Below are 23,582 nucleotides of genomic sequence, written 5' to 3'. Positions count from 1 at the left end.
TTTAATATGGATGAGGCAGTAAATGAGATGGTGCTACAATACTAGATAACCTGGGGTATGATGGTACCTTGTGGGTTATGGCATTGCTTAACACAGTCTTGTTTTTCAAGATGTACCGTTACATACTGCTGTTATGACGGCCAAATGTTAGCGACTGACAACAGCAATCCTAATGCCAATTTATCCCTGTGATGACATGTTTAATGATAATTTTATAAATACATTTTGTATTTCATCAAAAATGGTAATAAAATTTGTATAATTTTTTCCCAAAAATTATATAATTTTACATAGTAATTTGGAAAGAGATAATTTTAATCCACAAATCAGCTCATGATTTATACTTATTCTCATCTGTGATAATGTGTAGTGCAGCAGCAACAACGCTGCTGCAGCTGCTGAGCACTGTGGCTGCGCATACATGCACTTTAGCAGCAGGGCATTAGTGTCATACTGTTTAGCACCATAAACAAGAGAAAGATAGAGAAAAAAGATATATTACGAGATTCATATTGGATATATTTAGCGTGCGTTTAGTGTTGCATTTAGAGTACTGACATTATAATTTGCGTAGAGTGCAAAAATTACTTCACTTAGGTTTTTTGGTAACCCGGGAAACAGTGCTAAAAATCTATGAATAATTCAACAAAATGGCAAATTTGTAGTTGGTATCCAGGGATAACAAATGCTGCATCAAATATGCAGAAACCATTTGCGCATATATGTGTGATGTGTACGTGGTGCATTGGCAAAGATACAGAGCACAGGGGATTACTGTTCTACTGTCATAAAAGCATACAGAGGATTTCTGATAGGTTGGGTATCCATGGAGGCCAAGTTAGTTTTCAATATTTTATTAGTCGATTAAAGAATGTGAGACTTTTAAACCTTTAGTATTTTGCGAGTGATTCATTAAGAGCTGTTGTCAAAGTTCTGTAGCAATTTTCACCACCCCAAATATAATTTTGGCTCTATGATATACATACATTGCATTGGGGATGCAGACTTTGTTAAACTCTTGGCACATCATGTAGTGTAGAAAAATCTGCAGTCAGGATTATTTTGAAAAATTCCAAACCTACAAAGTAAGTGAGCTGTGGAGGCAAGTTCCCCCAATATAACCTTTACAGTCAAATACCCTCTCATCTGTGGTTTGGCATAAACAGTCTTAACACTGAACATTATGCTACCTTGGATCCAATGTGCTGCATTTTTTTTTTTCCACCCATGTCAGGCCTCGAAATAGGATTTTGGAGGGGCAAGGCCATTTAGAAAAGGGCACTTTTTCCAAGAGGCCAGGGCACTTAGGTCAGTCAGAGGGGCACCAAGGCCACATTGGAAAGGGCATGTTGGGTGTTTATACGTGATGTGAATGCCCCATAGAGCTGTATGCTATCTACCATGCTGCTACACTCCAGCAGCGCACGCACGCATAAGATCTCTCCGCAGCAGACGACGTTAGGCAGTAGGCCATACGCAATACGATGTAGGTTCTGTAATACAGTACGTTCTCAATGCGTACGCCGCGCTCGCTTTGGAGCACTTCCAACGCCATTTTGCTTTGAGCATGCGGGCATGAATGCAGAGTGAGAGAGATGGCAATGCTCGCAGCCGTCCGACAGGCCTGGCATTTTTTAGCATGGCTTGCGACCACTTGCTCCGGCCCGCCGCTGCCTAGCTAGTAACTCTATGGCCGCTGCGCTGCGGAGGCAGTCGGGACGGTAAAAGCCGGTCGGGCGTACATGTACGTAGACTTCTACACGTCGTCTTGTATCTCGGAAAGATACTTTGAGTTTGAATCAGATATATTGGGACGCGAGTGAACTGAAGGTATGATATTTGAGATCAGGAAAGTTGTTCAAGCTTATTAAGTAGTAGACTTTGAGAAAGGGCATATTATATGTCATAAATAATAACTTTCATTCTAAAAGGGCACCACGGCCACAAGAAAAAGGTCACATTTTTTTTGGCCGTAACTTTGATCAAGGAAAACAAGGCATTGCGGCCAACGAGAGGGGCACCGACAGCCATGGCCGAGGCCTGCTATGTTCACGGCCATAGCACATTGTGACATTTTAATTGTTTCTGTTCGTTTCAGTTGGCCGAATTCGTCACTCATATGAACATTATGGACTAGGATGTCGATTGCCTGAGAAGATTTTGATCATATGTTCGTTTGAGTACTGTGAATATCATGGCATCTTCTTAGAACTGTGTTTGTCTATTAAACGATATGTACCAAAGTACCAAGGCACAATTTCAGTACATACTGTGTGATTGAACTTCATCATGATAATGCTAAGCTGTCAGAAAAATAGACAAGAATGTTTTAGCAGACAGATACACATTCTTAGATCTTAGATCAGGGCTGCACACTAACCCATTTTTACTATTGGTCCAACCTGTCTGTCAGACCAGTAGGTGCCCAGTTTTTCAGTTTTTTTACTGGTCCATTCCTGAAAAAAATTACTGGTCCGACAGTGATTTTTACTGGTCAGGGACTGTTGGACCAGTGACAGTGTGCAGCATTGCTTAAATCACTTCTTCTCAGAAGCAGAAGGAGTGTCAGTATGCAAATCCATACGCAGCAAGATTTGGTCTATCAGTGAAAATATTGTCATGGCTTAAATGGATTGTGCTGACTTTGCTCGGAAACTCACACTCAGTCACAACAATGGGACACCTTGCTGATATCACAGTTTGGGTTCATGCAGGCATGGACCTATTGTAGATCCATAATACAGGCAACACATATCTGTCATTGATAATAATGTCATAGAAAATTGAATTGATAAATTAACATATATTAATCATATTAACACATTGGGTGTCGGTCAGATACCAATTATTCATGTACAATGTAAACAGGGCACCAGACCACTCCCCCATTTTTACAAGGCATCTCAAGCTGTGCAAATTTGTATAAGGCTGTGTAAGCAGCTTGGGTGATGAGGGAAAGTTGCGTTTGTATTGTAAGCTTGGGGTCTGTGTGTATGGATACAATGGTGATGTATTAAAATCAATAAGTTGAGTGTATGTAGCCAATCTAAGCTTCATAATGAGGTATTGATGTGTAGAATACTAGTAGTGAGATGTATTACAATTTATGTGTGGATCAGGATGTAGTGACTATAATGTTTCATGATTTGGGCTCATTAGACTTAGGATATAGCAAAGATATATTTTTACTGGGTAATTAGGTTCTGTGTGTGAATGTCCTTCAACATTTTTAGGCTTCATTATGTTACCTATACATGATATATCTAGGATTTAGGAAATATGATTTGATGTTCAGCATACTTTAAATAGCAATTAGAAGTTTCATGATTTACCCCTTTGCAGAAGATGTGGAGGAGATGTCCGATGATTGTGTATCTGATGGGTGCATTACGCCCCGTTTTGAAGTTACATAATGATGCCCATGTGTGATGGTAAAAAAATGAATTATGATTGGTATGTAAGTACAATGTATGTGATTAATGTCTTCAGTCTAGCTAATTGGACCCTTTTCATCTTCAAGATAAAATGAAGTCATATGGTGTGTTGGTGTATTTTGTCAATACCAGTACGTGGATATGTTGTATAATTTGTTTTGTTTTTTTTTTGTCATTGTTTCTTTTTACAGCTGAAGGCAGTGAAGACTGGATCGGTTTCATGGGCGTCTGCTACAGCTTTGTCCTACTTCTACATGGTGAGTGAGCTGATATTTTTAATTCTGCAGAATCAAAATGTGGAATAGTATTTTATACATCAAGCCCCCCCCCCCCCCCCCCCCCAAAAAAAAAAAAAAAAAAAAAAGAAACCCTAAAAAAAAAAAAAAACCAAAAATCCGTTTTTATTATCATGGGGTAATTTCATGTAGTGGAAAATGCATGAAAATTTCCACTTTTACCTTTTACAATATATGGCCTTTGCTTGGTATTGGCAAATCCTGGTACAGAACTGAGATACAAGTCAGTTTATTTAGCTGGGCAGACACATTTGTGAATGTTGATTGTTGATTTTTTTTTATTTATTTATTTATTTTTTTTTTGGGGGGGGGGGGGGGGCGGGGAGGGAATGGTTTTTCTGTCATGATCAGAAGACACACAGAAGATACCATGTTATGTATCAGGCTTCAGCATTTAATTGCTTCTTTACAAATGTACATGTCTGATTGCCATAGCAAATTTGACTTGCCACTCTTTTACAATATATCACGACTTGTATAAATCATGATTATTACTCTTAACTAAGAATTAATAAGCCAATGTTCAATTGTCATTTGTCCTACAAATACCTTGATGAATGTACAATCCTGTTAGCCTGGATGCGATTCGTTCGTGTCAGATATTTCTCATATTATCCTCAAAATTATGGAGGACAGCTTCTATCACATTTTTTCTGCACTGTGTGCAAAGTGATGGAACTACTCTCCAGGTCAGGAGAGGCAAATAATGCAGGTTTATTTCTTGGCTTCAATTATTCTAGGACGTTTCTCACTGGCTGCTAAAATTTTGTTACCTGGTAATATTACTTTCAGGTCTCAGCATGGGGCGGCTACGTGTTCATTATCAACCTTATTCCTCTACATGTATGTGTGCTTCTACTCATGGGGAGGTACTCCAATCGTATATACGTGGGTAAGTGTGAACAGTATGCATGCTACATTCCAAAGCAGGAATAAGGAGAAGGGTGCACCATCACAAAGTAGTAATTGAATGGACAGACGGTCGCATTGTTCCTTTGTTGACTGAGGTCTTCGTAGAAATGTTAACCCGTTGAGGAAGAGTCCTGAGTACACTCGGGCAGGGGTCTGTGGGAAATGCGTGTTGTAGTAAAATCAGCCCGTCCTCAATGGGTTAATGTGTGAGGAGTTTATTCAGAGTGTAATAATGAGTCCTCACATCCATACAATACTTTCATAGTAAGTTTTGATGTTTATTATTTAAGCAGGTTTGGTTTTTACGCTCTGATTCTTGACCTCTGCAAGGAATAGTTGTGATGTAAAACAGTTTATGTGTGTGGGAAGAGCTTTTGTCCTATTGTGGTAATCTGTAAACAAATATTTTTCAAAGAAGATTTTCTAGTCAAGAATTTTCCACATTATTCTACTAAATTTCTGAATGAGGATGGAATGTGATGATGTAACATGCACTGCAGATGCAAGGTATTTTCCAGTCTCTATTTATTGCATGCCATAATGAAGAGTATGGCATTTGTGCTGAAGTCAGGAATTTAATGTGACCAGCACAATTTACAATTCATCACAGAACACTCAGCAGTTACGTCTCTAGTGTGTGTACAAGAAAGAGACTGCAATATGATACAATCTTGTCATTAAAGGCAGAGTGTCTGTTTCCATTGAGCTGGTCTGTGTATGTGCATATGGTACACATCTTTGAGATTCTTATCCTGCATAATGTACACTGACGTATCACTATCATCATCGGGGCTCGGCACTAACTTTTCTTTTTCTGGTGGCCCATTCAGGCCAATCGTGGTGGCTAAAACAGGAAATGTAGTGGCCCTAAGTTATCAGAAACGTAGCAATCCATTTTAAATCTTAGGTGTCTGACACTGCTTCCAAAAGATGGCCTTTTTGGAAGTTTAGTGGCCGGACATCAACTTTAAGTGGCCACAGGCCACCACTATTGTTGAGCCCTGCTCATCATCATCATCAAATTTATTATTATCAAATATCATTGTCATCCCGATGTTTCAGCATTCTGCACATACTACGTGCTGGGGACATTACTGTCCATGCAAGTGCCGTTTGTTGGATTTCAGCCTGTCCGAACCAGTGAACACATGGCCGCTGCTGGTGAGTGAAGTTTTAGAGAACATCAAGACATAGTGCTTTCCATAGACTTTTTTTTTTCCACCTTAGCCTGTGACCCTTTCTTGTAAGCCTGTCAAATTCCATGGAATTTCATCTTTTGGCAAGTTGTATACATCTTACTGTCAGCAAAGAAAAATTAGAATGATCTGTCTTGTTTATTTGTTTGTTTTCTGTGAGTGTATAAGTTGTCTTCCAGTGGTTTATTAGACAAATGTTATGGATTCCTCTTGAAATGTTTAGATTAGTTGTGATGCAATATTTTATGTGGATCAGTTGTCCATTTTGAATCCACAAATTGTTTGTTTTTGTGTGGTTCAGAAATATGTAATTTATGCTCCACTCCACATAGAGAATTTGGTTGCAGTGTTTCACCGTGATATGGCATTTGCATAACCTTGTCTCCTATGTCCAAAGCTTTTAAAGTAGATATGAAGTTATTTGATTCCATTTTTTTCTGTGATATTTTGTTCATTTGTTTTGTTTGTTGTTTCGTACACATCTATGGAGCAACCTTGTCCGAGGATCTGAAACTGATTGTTTTTCTCTGCATATTCAGGGACATTTGTGCTTCTACAAGCTTTTGCCTTCTTGAGATATATCCAAGACTTCTTGACCAAGCAAGAGTTCCGCTCACTCTTCTTCTTTGGCGTGATCGGAACAGCGGGAATCACTTTTTGTGCTGTTGTGTTCCTGACATATGCTGGTAAGTGTGCCAAAAAGGAATTAGTACTGGTAAGAAGGATATCCGGTGTGTTGACAAAATGGATAATTACAAGACTTGCAAAAATAATGATAATGTCTATATGTAGAGTGCATTGGCAGTGTGCAAGGGTACTGAAATTACATTTGGCTGTTCTGCCAGACAGATCTCATGGTAATCAAGGGAAAAGTTTAGGATCTCTGTATTTGCATTAACCCTAACTAGGCCAGGGGGGACTCCGAGGGGGACTCCGAGGCCCCCCCCCCCCCTCGACGTTCCGCGCGATGTATCGCTATCGCGAAAAGCTATCGCCGCGACGTGTCATGACTTTTTTCTTTCGAGTCTCCCGCATCTTTTGACACCAAATTTGCGATCCCCGGTGTGCGGTTCCGAAGTTGCGCATAAATATGTACGTGAATGTCAGACCAAAAATTGCTCAAAAACATGAATTCGTGTACAATTTCAATGCAAACTGTGCTTACAGGCAAATTTCATAAAAGCATGATTATTTTGGGGTCTTGTTGATTAAAATCAATTAATAACATATTTTCTTGTTCGGAACAATGTCGCGGACAAATATCATCGAAAAAACAATGAAAAACAAACTCAAAAAAACAAAGAAATACATAAGAAATTCAAAAAACGATAAAATACTTAAGAAATTTTTTCGTATAGCACAATTTTTTTCTCTTACATTTGCTAAGGACACTAAAAAGAATATTTACACAAAAAATGTGCCTGTTTTGAGCTTTATTCAGTGATTTATACCAAATTGTCTGATTTCATGCATCGTTATGCATAAATTAGCATAGTTTAGCATAAATGATAATTAAAAAAAGTAATAAATTCATGGTACTTTAGATTACATCATAGGCAATGTGTGTGCCAATTTTCGTCACGATCGCGCGGTCGACAGCCGAGATCTGTTGTTGGAGCCACCTGTGTAGAATACCCATCATCCCAAAATAACAACAAATCCCAACGAGTTGTTGATAATGTGTAAATTCAGCCTTGGTGGGGCGTAGATAAAGAAGATGCTATGAATGAACACACAACAAAATAAACTAGAAAGCAACATATAATACAAAAGAAATGAAAGGACAAGTCCACCTTCATATACATAGTGGATTGAGTGAATGCAGCAATATCAGTAGAACACATCAGTGGAAGTTTGGGGAAAATCGGACAATCCGTTCAAAAGTTATGAATTTTTAAAGTATCTGCGTAGTCACTGCTGGATGAGAAGACTACTATAGTGTATGATGTCATATGCGTACAACCATATAAAGAAAATAAAAAGAGAATTTCACAAAACTTTACTTTTTGAATTAAGTGCACATTTCTTCGACTTGTTACTGACATATGTTAGGAGTAATATTATTCCCTCTGCCTTCTGAAAGAGAGAAGTCAAGTGTTCTTTTGTTATGCGAGAAAAGTGAGAATATGTTGAATTTTCTTTATTCTTTCTTTATATCATTGTACTTATGTGACATCACAAGCTATAGTAGTCTTCTCATCCAGCCTTGAGTGAGCAGAAACTTTAAAAATTCATAACTTTTGAACGGATTGTCCGATTTTCCTCAAACTCTCAATGATGTGCTCTACTGATGTTGCTGCATTCATTCAACCCACAAATCTATGAAGGTGAACTTGTCCTTTAACAATACTTTTCATTGTTAGTGACCCATTGCAGATTTTCATTATAGAAACAATACCCATGCATAAATCCAATACACTATTCACAGTGAAATTTGTAGCCATTGCGTAACAATGGATTGATGAGTGAAAGGGGTTAGTCGCAATTCAAAATGGCTGCCGCGATGTTGTACAGAAAGGTCGTTGTGCTATTTTATGTCAATGCTATGTTGTTTTTTTTCTTGGATGCTCTTCTGTGTAGACTAGGACCTGGGCCCCGTCTTATAAAGCCTTCAAATCAATCACAAGTCCCCAAATCAATCGCAACTTGCATTGCAGCTCACAAGAAACTTGTGATTGATTTCTATCACAAGTCTTTATAAGACAGGCCCCTGTTATTGGTAGAGCCCTCATTTTATGCAGATTTCTAAAATTGCCAGAATACATTCTCTGCAGGTTATGTGGCGCCATGGAGCGGAAGATTCTACTCTCTCTACGACACAGGGTAAGTTTTCACAAAACAGTGGTATTATTCGCAACTGCAGAGGCAAGTCAAATGAGCTGATGATGTCATTACCTCACAGCACTCCTTTTGGTTAAATTTCATAATAATATTGTTAAATCATCCTGCTTTGGATTGATAATAAAGCACAAGCAGCTTCTACCCTATCCCCTTAAAATCATAATTATGAAGGTATTGCAGCACAACAAAATTCTGATGCAAATGATGCATATCTTTGCGCAGATGAGTTGCGCAGAGTCAGAAAGTACCTTACCACAGATAGTGCCAAACTGCTCGCCAATTCTCTCATTCTCCCTTATTACGATTATTGCAGTATCTCATGGAGCAACTGCAGTAAAGGAACAAAAGACATTCTGATTAAGCAACATAAGCAGATGGCAAGAATTGTCCTTAAAACAAACATGCTCACTTCTACTTCCGAAATGTTCCGTACTTTGAAATGGATTGATATGGAAAAAAGATGGGAGTTCCAGAAAAGCAAACTATTGTTTGATATCATGAATGACAGCGCACCCTCTTACTTGTGTGACATAATCACATTGTCCACCCGCACTCATGGATATCGAACACGAAGTTCGGAGAATTATGGTGTTATTATTCCAAGAGTAAGAACTGAATGTGGTAAAAGATCCTTTTCAGTTGACGGTGCTCTACTATGGAATAGCCTGCCACCCCAAGTGCGAAATGCCCAAAGTAAGAACATTTTTTGTTCACAGTATTTGAAATGGTGTTCTGGGTAATAAGTTTATCAATTTTTTTTCTCTCTCGCGGGATGTTGATTCACGTTGTAGCGGAGGGTAGAAGAAGAAGCAGATTGTATGTTGTTGTTTGATATTGTATGATGATATTGCAATGTTGAGTATAGTTGATTTTGTTGTTAGAAATGAATGTTCACTTTTGACGTACAGAATAGTATAATGTATAAGTGAATGAAGAGTTTAGTGTAGATAATTGTTTTTGATTTGGTAAATTGATAGAAAAAAATTTAATGGTTGTATAATTTTTTCTTCTCAGACATGTATATTTTGATATATATGATATATTTATATTCATTTAGGGGGTGCATTTTTCTTTATAAACTCAGACAGTAAGTTGTATTTTTTCCCATCCCGGTTGCAAACTGCTACATTTAGTCTCATTCTTCATTTTCCCAATGTTATGATCAGTTCTATTCTGTTTGAGGTACTATTCGGAGTTATGTAAATGTTATTTGTTGTGATTGTCACCTTGTATGTATGTGTTTACAGGGCCCCCTGGAAAACAGTACTTGATTACTGACGGGGCCACCCTGTATAAATAAAACGAAATAATAATAATAATAATAATAATCTTTCCTTGGATATCATGTCAAAAAAATGGCATTTGATGGAGATTTGGGTAAAGATTACGGTACTGGAACACTTGTGGAGATGTGACATCATTTTGTGAAACTTTGATATTCAATAACTTTCTAATATATGGTTTGATTTGATGAAATCTCTACCAATCTATTAGGCTGATTTAATTCTATTTTCTATTTTGTAGCCAATTTGAATGTGAAATGAAGTTACACTGTAATGGACCAACTACAACACCATTTATCTTATTACTAGTTACCCATTCATACAATGTGTGGGTACTGGGAGAGGGCTCTCATAGGTAGTGGGATGCCTTCTGTTAATATACAAATGATGCACAGGATAGAGTGCGTTAGTGGAGATGTAGCGCACTCGAGGGTATTTACAATTGTGAAACATGCACGAGGCGAACACTAATGCCACGAAATAATCCTGTGCATCATTTGTTTTATAAAATGGGTCGAAAACTAACAGCATTTTTCACGTACCTTTGTGGGTCAAGATGTCCAAAGATGTTCGTCCCAAACATTTTCGCACATCGCACTCGGAAATCCCACACATATAAGTACTGTATGTATAAGAGTATACGTACGCCACACATGTTATGCACAAGAAAGGCCGGCCGGCCGGCGGTCCGAACTAGAAGTTGTTTACAGGATTGACAGCGCGTATGCATGCAATTCAAAGGAGCCGCCGCGCGCACAGACGATCGGCAATAGGATTTATAAAATGGGTTCAAGAATGTAGCCAATAGGAAGCGCTGAAATGAGACACACCTCCTTCCTTTACTTCAGTACAATTGCACTGCCTGTAATCCTATGGTAGATTGCCGATCGTCTGTGCGCGCGGCGGCTCCTTTAATGAATTGCATGCATACGCGCTGTCAATCCTGTAAACAACTTCTAGTTCGGGCTGCCGGCCGGCCGGCCTGTCTTCCCTTGTGCATAACATGTGTGGCATACGTACATTGTACGTATACTCTACTATACGTACACTTTGTACAGTACAGTAGACCAAGCGTTATGGGACCGGACGCGTACATGGAGTCACTTTGAAGAGCAAATCCAACGATTTAGCAGGTTAATTCTCACGCCGTTTTCAGAGTATGTTGTCTAGTAGGCCTATATGAGGAGTCTATATCAAGTCTTTAAGGTAAAGGGTGCATATTCTATGTAAAATAAGTAAGTTTTCATGCGGGAACTTAAGTGTCCGGAAACCCAACCCCCCCATTATACTTATACTGTATGTGCGGGACTTCCGCGAGTGCGATGTGGGTAAATGTTTGGGACGAACATCTTCGGACGTCTTGACCCACAAAGGTACTTGAAAAATGCTGAAAAATGATGTTAGTTTTCGAATTTTCGACCCATTTTATAAAACAAATGATGCACAGGATTATTTCGTGGCGTTAGTGGAGGCGTAGCTCACTCTCGGGTATTTACAATGTAGTGCAACATGCACTCGACTTCGCCTCGTGCATATTTCACAATATTGTAAATACCCTCGAGTGCACCACGCCTACACTAACACACTCTATCCTGTGCATCATTTGTATATTAACACGCAGTGCAATGGGACTAAGATAACCAACGCACATGTGACTCATTTCAGCGCTTTCTATTGGCTACATTCTTGAACCCATTTTATAATGTCCAGTAATTGCATAATGAATGCAAAAGAATATTGGGACCACTCTGATAATGGAAAGTTGTAAAAGACCGGGTAGCGTGGAGATTCATAGCTGACCCAATTCATTCGCTGCCCACCGAGGCACATTCAAAAACGGCCAAAAGCATCGATCAGGAAATATGTGCATCAAAGTGTATGCTCATTAGTAACACCAAGGAGGTTCAAGAGAATGGAGTCACAACTGTCGTATTTCCTTTGAAGTCACGTTCGATGCCGCCACTCGAAAGTATTTGAAGCATGTGGCAAACTGGATCTGCCGCGCGGATAGGAAGACAATTGACTCATGTCGCATTGCATAATCATCAGCCACTTTCTAATGAAAATATGTCTTTGTGATGGTAATTACTTTTCGCCATCCCTACTTATAAAAGATAGGTGGTATATGATGGTAAAGACACTGGGATGCGCGAATAGAAATTGTGCAAAAAATGATGAAATGAAAATGAAAATTACTCGACTGGCCGTGCCCTGCCACTAATCTATTGATATAGAATTATACTCGAAGATTATTCCATATCAGTTTTATTTGGAGGAATTAAGTGGAAAAGTGATAAAACCGGCTTTCCGGGAGGGTTCAGTTTTAAGCACTTTCACATAATACAGCTCTGATTTACACTTTTGCACATATTTCTTGAAGGGATTAACCTTTGTTTAATGAGCTTTATCATTAAGTGAGATTTCGTTTCATTTAATAGATAAACAAGCAAAATATAGCCAACATTAAGTTAACATTCAAAATGAATCTTCAGATTGCTCAGCAAGACAGCGGCATCAAACCCCGTCACCAAAGGCACAGATGCACCTGTGGAATTCTTTTGTGCATCAATAGAAAAGTGACAACTGTTTGAATAATTACAGCCAGTTGGAACTCCATCTCTTAAACCTCCTTGGTAACACTGACTCCAGTTGAGATTGTTCAGCTGTGTGTGCTCTTACACAGAGATCAGTGATAAAGCTGTACACAATTTGTTACAAGAATTCTTGAATACATCCGAGGTGGGCCAGCCTTCTCACTCCATGATATCCACATGCTACCAGGGGGGTGTTTCATAAAGCTGTTCTTAAAGTTACGAACGACTTAAGAACGACTGGTGATCAGTTCTGATGTGCTATACTTATCAGAACTTCAATAATTCAGCACAAAAACTGATCACCAGTCGTTCTTAAGTCGTTCGTAACTTTAAGAACGGCTTTTTGAAACATCCCCCTGGTCTTTAAGGAAAATTTCCCTTGAACTATTCATAGGCTTTACAACCAAGTGTAATGTCTCTGTCCATTCAGCTACGCCAAGATCCACATTCCAATCATAGCGTCGGTGTCTGAGCACCAGCCGACGACCTGGGTGTCCTTTTTCTTTGACCTTCACATCCTGGTCTGCACCTTTCCGGCTGGACTCTGGTTCGTCATCAAGGAGATCAATGATGAACGTGTCTTCAGTGAGTTAACCCTTTGTATGCTTTGAGGTGCCAATTGTCACAGAAAACCTCATAGCATAGTATGCATTCTTTAAAGTCCCTGGCACAGACAGGGTAATGCCTCATTTTATTTAAAAGCTAAAGGAGAAAGTGCCAAACAATTTGGGAAATGGGGAAATTATGATAGCCCCTCATGATGTGCCCCGCACAGCTGGTAGCCATTGACATCATCAACTAGGCACATCTAGTCTTTGAGGTCAAGAAGAAGACAAAGTGCAGTGGGGTTTATGAAATTAAAAAGTGCCGTTAGGTTTTCATCATTAGCACATAGCTCTCTCGAGCATATCTTGTAAGCGTTGCAGCCAAGATTTCCTTTCAGAAAAGGATGCCAATAATGGTCTTTACAGCTTTGTGTTGGAAAGCCTTCAAAAAGGCCAGTACCATTGCAATATTTCCTTTTTTGTTAACCACATAATCCTCTTGAGGTACAATGTGATATGGAGACATGATATGGTGGCTGTTGTGCGAGCAATCTGAGAAGCAAGGGAGGTGAGAAGAGTAAAATTGGCCATGAATATGTATGATAAGGTTTGAATAGGCTTGCAGTCAAGTGTATATGAGGGTTTTGTTTGCTTGATTGATTCTTATTCTGCTATAGGAAGTCAACAAAGGAAATGTAAATCAGTCATACTTCATATGCTTACATGAAAAAAGATATGCTGATGGACAAGAAATACCACAGGTGTAAATTGCTGGTCACATGTATTCAGTGTATATCACCATCTTTGGTCTGTCTCCGTACAGTCACCTTGTATGCCTTGAGTGCCGTGTACTTTGCCGGGGTCATGGTGCGTCTGATGCTGACCCTCACCCCAGTGGTCTGCATCCTGGCGGCCATCGCCATCAGCAAGACCCTCAACGAGTACCTGGTTGACGAACTGCCCAAGAAGTCGCAGTCGGCCGAGGACGAGGATGACGAGGATGAGGAAGACAATGACCGCAAGAACAGGAAGTACTATGACAAGGTGAGCGACTCCCTGACCCATAGGGATATGATGCATTACACCATACCCCAGGGTATTGTCGTATTCCGGGCACCCTGGGTACTGTCATATCCCGGGCTATAGCATTGTATAGTGCCATCTCGTGTTTGTAAAATGTACAGTTACACATTGTCATCATTCAATCAAAGCAATCAGCGATAATGATCCCAGTGCAAATTCAGGCATCTTATGACGTTATTCTTTAACAACAAACTGTCAGCAAATGGTATCAACTAGGCACACTGTGCCATATGAAGAGGAAGAAGAAGGAGAAGAAGTAGAAATGTGTTGATATGCGTTTGCCTTCATTGTATTTTGTGAATTGATTAAATACTATTTGAAGTGTGGGGATGCCACTTGCTAGTTTAGAGGTGTTCTATATTCAGTTCTGTGTAGTTAAGTTTTTACTTGTGTAGATGTGAAGTGCAATCAACTTTCTGAGATCAAATTTTGAAAGTTTAAAAGATTATTGCTCTCAGTTTTGTGTGTCCCAATATTCTTGTGGAGCTGTAGCCAGTTCTGTGTTGCCAACATTTTCTCCTGTATAATTTTTTTTACACCCTCCTCTCAATGTTTTGTTTTGTTTTTGTTTTTCTATTGTAGACATGTGTCATAATTTGTTTTGGTGGTGTTTTATTTTTCTCACGTGTGCACAACAAGTCAAGTCTGTGTGGTAGTATTGGTGTTGAATATCTGCAATCTGCTGCTTGTACCCTTTCACAGGCTGGGAAGATCCGTCGCATCAAGACGGACAAGGGGAAGGAGGAGGAGGGGATGGGGGGAAACCTCAAGGGTTTCGTGGTGGTGGCAATCATCATGACCCTGATGCTGTTCTCTGTACATTGTACCTGGGTCACCAGCAACGCTTACTCCTCACCCAGCATCGTTCTTGCCTCTCACAACCAGGACGGGTAGGTGGTCTCTGCCCAATCAGGGGTACTGTAAAACCACAAGTTTTCGCATCCATTTTGATATCGTGAATTTCGCGAGAGCCAAGATTCGGCATATTAAAATGCATGCAAAAATTCTTGTGTACACTATAATGCATTGGATGCCAGTGGCAATTTGCAAAAATTTCATGCCGTGAAAAGGCTGTCGGCTCCAATTCGCAAAAATTTCATGCTGCAAATATTTCATGCTGTAGTACACTGCTTGATGCAAAGACTTCTGTTGTATTTACGTGAAGCGGTGCTTGCTTAACATGGCATTGGAACATTAGGTGTTCTTTGATGTGATGCATCACGCGTTCCCCCGGGGTACCACGTTGTGTAGCGCCACCTCACGTCCACTCGAGGACAGCCGCAGAGAAATGCATGCACTGTGTGTGCGTTTACATCATCATTCCCATGCTACTGCATGTTATACATGCTTGTACTATGCATGCATGGCACGCTGTGCTAGCAATAGCGTGTGCTTCAGTACAGTACAGTGCAGTGCAGTGGCTAGCGCGCGCTAGCTCCAGCACTAAAATAATTTCCACTCTTTGGCAACCCAGGGTACAACCTTTTAAATAATTCAACAAAATGGCTGATTTTTATTTGGTACCCCGGGATACCATTTATGTCATCACAGACCTACCAAGTCTCACGCATTGTGAGTGAGACTCAAGCATTTAGGGTCTGTCTCACGATCTCACGCATGACACCCATTTTTCTCACGCATTGGGAGCATAGCTTAAAGGATTAAAGTGAGAGTTGCAATTGAAGGCATATTTCCTTTTTGTCTTTCAAAATAAGTAAAAAATAGTCACTTAAGTATGCACCAGCTTGCACCATTAAGTGCTAAAGATTGAAAAAGCTCCCTACCATGGGAGGGCGGATACCCCCCTCCCAATCCCCTCCCCTCGCTCAGTCGCTTCACTCGCTCACTCTTGCACATGCGCGCACGCGCCGAGATGCTGAGTCATGAAAATCTCACTCATAAAAATATTTTGAACTTGGCATCTATGTCATCATGTATAGAAATGAATTGCAAGTCAGTCTGTGCTGGTTACAAATGGAACAACATCACTTTGACCAGACACATATTCTATATGTATATATGCTTCGTGTTAGGCAGATATGGTAAACAAAAAAATCATTTTGGAATAACTTTGCGTCTTCATTTCTTTTCTTTTTTTTTTGGGGGGGGGGGGGGGGGGAGGGGCGGAGGGTGTTTCACACATTCCAGATCAAATCATCGTCGCATGAGACATTATCAAAATGAGGAATATGGCATTAGTGTCCTTCTTCTCCTTCTTCTTCTTCTTCCTCCTCCTCCTGTATTGTGCAGAAGCTCCGGAGAGTAAACTTGCTCATGTATGGTCGGCTCTCACACGTAAAAGACATGAGACTCGAGGCATAGAAAGATGCCACTTGCTCTGTTCTGCATTCAGTTCTGTGTGGGCAAATTTTTACTCATTTAGATGTGTAGTGCATTCAATAGTCTCCATGTGAACAGTCAAGCACACTTGCAATATTGTTCAATGTCAATCTAGTTTGATATGCCCTTATAACCCTTGTAACTTAGTGCAGTATTCTCTCAAGTGTAAACTGATGTTGTTGTGTTTAGATCTCGTGTGATTCTAGACGACTTCCGAGAGGCCTACTACTGGCTGCGTAAGAATACTGACGACCACGTGCGTGTCATGTCGTGGTGGGACTATGGCTATCAAATAGCAGGCATGGGCAACAAGACGACACTAGTGGACAACAATACATGGAACAATAGTCATATAGCATTGGTAAGTCAAGTTTAAATGATTTCATGTTTACACCAATAGGTGGAACAGTAGTCTATAGCTTTGGTAAGTCAAGTTTTGACACAAGTGTCCAGCAATATGTGGACCAGTAGCCAGTAGCATTGGTATTTACTTTTGACACCTTCAGTTTTTCCAGCAATACATGGGATAACAGTCTCATCATCCCTGGGGTGACAAAAATCTTGTTTCTCAAAATCATGAATTTTCAGGAGGGCGAAAAAAATGTTTAAATTTTGCATCAGTTTTGACATCAAATAATGTAGAAATATTGTTCATGGATTACATTGATAATTATTCCCTTTTTAAACTCAAATAAGTTCTTTTGTTGTTTAGAGTTGAGATAGGAGATTTTTCAACATATGCTAAATGAGATAGAAGTTCCCATCACCCCAGGGATGATACAGCACCCTCAAGTCAAGTTTTTGGTGTTTTTTCAAGGTTTCAGCAACTTGTGGAACAATAGTTGTAGAGCATTGGAGAGTCAAGTTTTGACACTTGCTAAGTTTTAATTTTTAATTTTGTGAAACAGTAGTCATATAGCATTGGCAAGTCAAAAGCAAATCGTCGCTGGGGCGACAAGACCTCATATCAACAAAATGTCAAATGTTCAGGAGAGCCAAAAAACATGGCGGCCAAAGCACTAGAGCAAATGGGAAAGCCTTTCCTTTGACATGCAGTGGTGGCTTCATTTTTGGAGTAAGACAGTTGGGATTCGGACAGGACATCACTTAACCTATTACTTGACCATTGTTCCAAAAAAGTCATTTTTACCAAAATTTCAGATACGCGGTCTTGTCACCCCAGCGACGAAGTGTTCTGACAGATACAATCTGCTGATCTAGCTGAAGTATGTTAACACTGAAATCATTTGACTTCTTTACTACAGCGGACTCCCATTATAACAAAGTCCTGGGGACCGGCAGTTTTCTTTCGTTATATAGAAACTTCATTATAACCAAACAAATGAACAATAAAAAACAAAGGGCAGATAATTTTGCGGCCTGAATTTTTACTTCATTGTAACCGGAATTTTGTTGTAACTGTGTTCGTTATAACGGGAGTGCACTGTATTCATCCACCACAAACATTTTGCATCAGTGGTGACTATCAGCTTCTCTTCACATGCACATGTGTTCTGAATCCACCTGACATATTAACCCTGTTTGTGCAAGGGACTTTGGACAGTGAGTACAATGCTATGGGGTTTTTGTGCCAGTCAGCACTCAAAGCAGACAAAGGATTTATGACGAAAGCTGATTGGACGATGATGTTATTCACACAGGTCGGTAAAGCCATGTCCTCCAATGAGACGGAGGCGTACAAGATTATGCAGTCATTGAGTGTCGACTACGTGCTGGTGATATTCGGCGGCATGATCGGCTACTCCGGAGACGACATCAACAAATTTCTGTGGATGGTTAGAATAGCTGAGGGGGAGCATCCTCGAGATATTAAAGTAAGTAATCACTCCTCACTTCTCTTCTTGCAACCACTTTGTTGGATGTAAACAAAGAAAGTAAATTTGCTTGAATGATAGTTTTGTCCATTCTCCCATGTAAATAATTATAGGCAAGTTATTTAGCAAAGAAAAAGAACACGGGACATTTTATTATGTTTCAGGAGAGTAGATTCTACTTCATATCTCTGATGCACTTTCTGTTTCTAGAACAGTGTGTTTACATTGTTTGTGGCTTTATTTCAGTATCCCTGTCATCATGTACAAAGTTGTGTATATTTTGTAGAAGAATTGTGTGATATAACCTGCTGACACGACATTTTATTAGCAGCTAGTAACCATTGTTTCTCTATTATTTCCCTTCCAGTGCCAACAAAATCCTTTTTAGAGTTTGTGCTTGCTTTGCTAGGGTGTTTCCAAGTACAGGATTTTTTTTTTAAATAAAATAACAGAAAGGCTGGTCTCAACAACTAGTTTCAAGCTACATTATCTATAGGAATGAAGAGACAAGAATGAAACTCAGCAATGTTATATTCGATTGATTGCTCTTGTTTTTGTTATTTATTTTCTCATTTTTCTAATTTCATTCCAATCAGAAATTCTTCCATGATCACTGTAATGTTATCAATGTATCTAACAGAGTGTATTGATATGAATGCTATAAATTCTTACAAAGTCGTAAGATGTAATTATATGGAAGTGATGTTGCTGAACCACTGGAAATGAACATTTTGCACATAATGTCTGACTGACAAGATAAAAGCGGAGAAAAACCTGAGTAAACATACATTGCCAACAAAATGCCAATAGAAAATGCAGAGATTTTTTGCTTAATTTCTCTTTACCAGGAAAGCAATTACTTCACAGCTAATGGGGAGTTCCGTGTAGACAGGGCAGGATCCCCGATACTTCACAACTGTCTCATGTACAAGATGTGTTACTACCGCTTCGGACAATTACAGGTATGATATTGCATGCTGTGTCACAATGTAGAGTATGCAAAGTTGCTTCTCATTTGTATATTCTACACAAAAAAAAAACAACAACAACAACAAACAAACAAGTAAGTGAACAAATGAGCAAATTATGAAGAAACTTTGATCCAGACTCTGTGAATCAGCCAAGATTAGCCTTATCAGAGTGTTACCAAACTAAAGGGTGAAAAATGATGAATCAAAGAAGAGAAATTACATTAAATTTGTCTATCATTTAATGTTGCAATAGCATTTGTAAAGAAAATTGTATATGCTTTGCATGTAGGATTTCAAGTAACTACATATCAGGAGTTTAAGCAGAAAAATTAGAAATTGAGTGAAATTGATTACCACTGTTTGTCTCAAGTGTTGGGTTCACCCATGACAAATATTTTCAATAGAGTGTTCTGAAAGTGCTACCATTTAGATTAGTATTTTCATTTTGTAGATGATTTTGTCATCAGAACTTGATTTCTTAGAAGATAAAAACAATGCTGCAACTTGTCTCAGCAAAGTACTATTTGTATCATTTTATTGCTGCTAGTGTTAAACTTGGTATTGATATAGACTTCATAATGGTAAGAGTCATCCCAACATGGCTTATAATACTGTATACGCTATAATTTTCGCGTACATAAATTTTCGCGAATTGCCGCTGTCACACATTTTCGCGAGTGGTTAAATTCGCGATTGGGGGACCAGAGAAAATATGAAGTGGCAAAGAAAGTGTGAATTTTCAACTGACTAGCATATAAGAATGATACTAGTTATACACTGCATGAAAAAGACTTGCCAAACTCTGCGAACTAGTAAGTTAGAATTCCACATTTTTGAAGTGGTTAAGTCCATCGCGCTAGATTTCTGACGAGTGGTCCCCTTGCGATAATGGATTGGCTCTCTACAGTATTCGTAAGTAGACGTGGACGTGCGTAAACAAGCTTAGCCAGTATGGTCTGTTCGGTAAGCCGTGACATGGTATTCTAGTACTGAAATGTTCGTATCATCAAGGCAAGGGATTCATTTTGGAAGGTAATATTTTCGCGTGTTGTTAATTTCGCGAATAGCTCCCGACTCGCGAAATTCGCGAAAATAAACCCCCGCGAAATATATAGCGTATACAGTAGTCAGTGAGTTTAAAGGGTGTGTACAGTTCTGGTCGAGGTGAGGATTTAGCTTTTAACGTTTTGTGAGATACTGTAAAACGAGGAATGTTCGTGTGCATTTTAATTTCGCGAATTTCGCGAGCGCCAAGATTTGCGAAATTAAAATGCACGCGAAAATTCTTGTCTACACTATATGCATTGAATGCCAGTGGCATTTCGCAAAAATTTCATGCCGCAAAAAAAGCCGTCGGCTCCAAATCGCGAAAAATTCATGCCGCGAATATATCATGTTTTACAGTATTCAGAAACCACTCTATGAGATGTCAAAGAGCATGCAATTCTAAGGGGTATCAAAAGTGTATTTGATGAAAATCAGTTTTGAAATTGCTGAAATATCCAAAAACAAGTGAAACAAAGAGATCCTAATAAAAGGTGTGGCCTGTCACCTTTTATTATTGTCACTTTTTTGGATATCTCAGCCGTTTGAAAACCAGTTTTCATCAAATAAACGTTGAATCCTTCGTAAAATTACATGCTCTTTCATATTTCATAGGAGGTTTCTCATTTACATTATCTCACTTAGGAATGTTCAAAACATGAATCCCCACCTCAACCAGTACTGTACAGTCCCTTTAATAGTGGGAGCATAGTGGCATAGTGGATGAGGCTTGTGATGTTCATTGGAGGTCCTGAGTTTGAATCCTGTCACATGCCTACTTCCTTGTCTTACCCACCATGTCCCTCTCGACCTAGGTGTATGAATGGGTAGCTGGCAACGTTAGGGTAATGATAACGGGACCTCTGGTAGAGAAGTGGCAACAGTGAAGAAGCTACCCTGGATAGAGAAGACCTTATCATCCTCATGATCATCGTTATCATTGTCGTCGTTGCCGTCGTCACCGTTGTTGTTATCGTTAGTCAGTGATTTGCAAAGTATTTATTTTCTCATTAATTGCCTCAGCTGGACCCCAGATCGCCGCCAGGATTTGATCGGACGCGGGGTGTCGAGATTGGCAAGAAGGACATCTCGTTTGAGCACCTAGAGGAGGCGTACACCACCGAGCACTGGTTGGTACGCATTTACAAGGTCAAGCCTCTCCGCAACAGGGTGACCCTCGACAAGCCGCTCAAACGCAAAGCCGGAAAGAAGAAATATGTCTCCAAGAAGGTGAGAGATGCGTGCAACATGTGCACCACTCTATATTTTGCACCGTTTTGATGATGTTGTTCTCCTACCAGCTGTGCTGCCTTGTCTCCATGGCTGCACCACAATAAAGACACATCACTGGTCTCCCATGGCATAGTCTATCTACCTCCTGGCAGACCCTGAGACCTAGCCATACTGTATTTATAGTTATTACTCTAAGGCAAAGTTTGCTTCATTCTCATTCATCACGATCGCAAAGTTGAGAGGACAGTGTAAATTCTTGATTGAAAGAGCACAATGCTCATACCTTTGTACTGCCATACAGGGCAGGTTTGCATTTGATACCCTATTATGATATTTGGTGAATATAAGCAGACTGCACTCTTCAGCCACTTAATATCATTTTATTTCACATCATTGTGGGAAGTTTTTGGATTTGTTTCATACATTTCTGGCCTAGAGAAGGTCTGGATGTATTCGGTAGAAATCCTATGGAAGTACTTTGATGTATAGAGAGCACTTTTATTTCAAGGCAAAATGATGCTTCCCTCTCAATGGAGGGGAAGAAAATAAAATGTTTTTGAAAGAAGAACCCTATCTGTGGAGAATGTCCAATGACTGAGTAGAATGTGTTTTGTACATTGGACTTTTTTGCAGCAAAGTGATCATACCAATATCTGTAGTTCACACTTAGTTGTTACACACATGGCACCCCTTAAGCTGTTACACACATGGCACCTCTTATCAACTTGCCATTACCATATATTTTAAAGTTTTTATTCATTTCAATATTATTCATTTACCTTTCGAATTTTTTTCCTGGTCTTCCTCCTTAGACAAGCAAGAAGAGGCGTGGTTTCATCAAGAACAAGCCAGTTGTCAAGAGGGGTAAACGGACTAGAGGCAAGAATAGCGGCAAGAGGACGTAGATGTCATCAGGTGTTAAGTTTAGAAGTTCCAGTGAAATTTCCTGTGTTTTTTTTTCTTTCTTATGTTCCACTTTCACAGTGGTCAGAATCTCTGTAGATACACAATTGGATCTGTATAGATGGGATGTGTAATTGAAAAGTGACCCAGTGTAAAACGGCACTGTTGGGATTTGCATTTATTCATGAGAGAAGCTTGGAGAGATATTGAATTATGAATCGACCTGCGAAGTCACACAAAGTAACAAAGTCCATGTTTTCCTTCAGTGCTGAGATGAATGGAAATCTTCTTCATAATCATGATACTCTCTCTCTCTCTCTACGTGCATAAAAAGAAAGCGTGCTTTTATAGTAATGATGTCAACGCGGTATGCAAAGACATAATTTGTAGAGGGCTCAAATGTAAATGTTTCTTTGACAGAAGCTGACGAAATGTGTTGGTCAAAAAAAGAAATGGAGAATTTTGTTTCTCTCTATTTTGTTCATTCTCATGTTTTGCTTTTTTTTGGGGGGGGGGGGGGGGTGGGGGAGAAAATGAGCCAGGTGTTTGGAGTTTTTTTTTTAATTGGTCAGTAAATTACACTGAACAGTATTGATTTTTTTTGTTGTTAAATGCTAGCATAAAGAGCAATTGAAGATTAGGATGCTTTCAAAAGATTGAAAGCAATTCCTCATATATTGGTAAGAAGAATATATGTATATGTTGTGTTGGATGATTGAATGATATTTCTGTTTAATTTTCAAGGGCAAAAAAGAAAGGATGTGGATTAAACCAAGATTTGAGGAAGGATGTGTTCTTTCCTATCAGCATTTAAATGAGTGCAATGTTTGCTCGGCCATGGTGTGGAAGAGGGAAGAAAATTGACCAGTTGAAATCTTGTGTCCGATTCGCTCACTTGGAGTTGATTCGGCTAGTTTCAATGCAAAAAAAAAAAAAAATCATGTGATTATACACTGTCTGAAAATGTGCGTGTTGTATATTCACGATATGGATGCGATTTCAGTGTCTAAGGGATATTCCATTTGTTGTTATCACCTTGTCGAACTCATCCTTCCTGGCACTGTTGTGCAAG

At 39.4% G+C, this 23,582-nt stretch overlaps 1 protein-coding gene across 1 annotated transcript in view; it reads left to right on the top strand.

Moving 5' to 3' along the window:
- Nucleotides 1-23,017, top strand: part of LOC139730813 (dolichyl-diphosphooligosaccharide--protein glycosyltransferase subunit STT3B-like) — a 32,687-nt gene extending 9,670 nt beyond the window's left edge. The window contains exons 6-18 of the mRNA XM_071641682.1: nt 3,626-3,691; nt 4,523-4,622; nt 5,705-5,803; nt 6,378-6,524; nt 8,613-8,661; nt 12,987-13,141; nt 13,925-14,145; nt 14,887-15,074; nt 16,714-16,885; nt 18,186-18,359; nt 19,208-19,321; nt 21,398-21,604; nt 22,420-23,017. Of these exons, the coding sequence (XP_071497783.1) occupies nt 3,626-3,691; nt 4,523-4,622; nt 5,705-5,803; nt 6,378-6,524; nt 8,613-8,661; nt 12,987-13,141; nt 13,925-14,145; nt 14,887-15,074; nt 16,714-16,885; nt 18,186-18,359; nt 19,208-19,321; nt 21,398-21,604; nt 22,420-22,512 (1,785 nt within the window). The 3' untranslated portion in view covers nt 22,513-23,017. The remainder of the gene's footprint in view (nt 1-3,625; nt 3,692-4,522; nt 4,623-5,704; nt 5,804-6,377; nt 6,525-8,612; nt 8,662-12,986; nt 13,142-13,924; nt 14,146-14,886; nt 15,075-16,713; nt 16,886-18,185; nt 18,360-19,207; nt 19,322-21,397; nt 21,605-22,419) is intronic.
- The last annotated feature ends 565 nt before the right edge of the window (nt 23,018-23,582 follow it).

Source organism: Diadema antillarum, unplaced genomic scaffold (genome assembly GCF_040938485.1).
Source record: "Diadema antillarum isolate AM-2024a unplaced genomic scaffold, OU_Dant_1.0 seq00000338_RagTag, whole genome shotgun sequence".
In the NCBI taxonomy this organism is placed as follows: domain Eukaryota; kingdom Metazoa; phylum Echinodermata; class Echinoidea; order Diadematoida; family Diadematidae; genus Diadema; species Diadema antillarum.
This window is presented reverse-complemented; position numbering and strand designations above follow the sequence as displayed.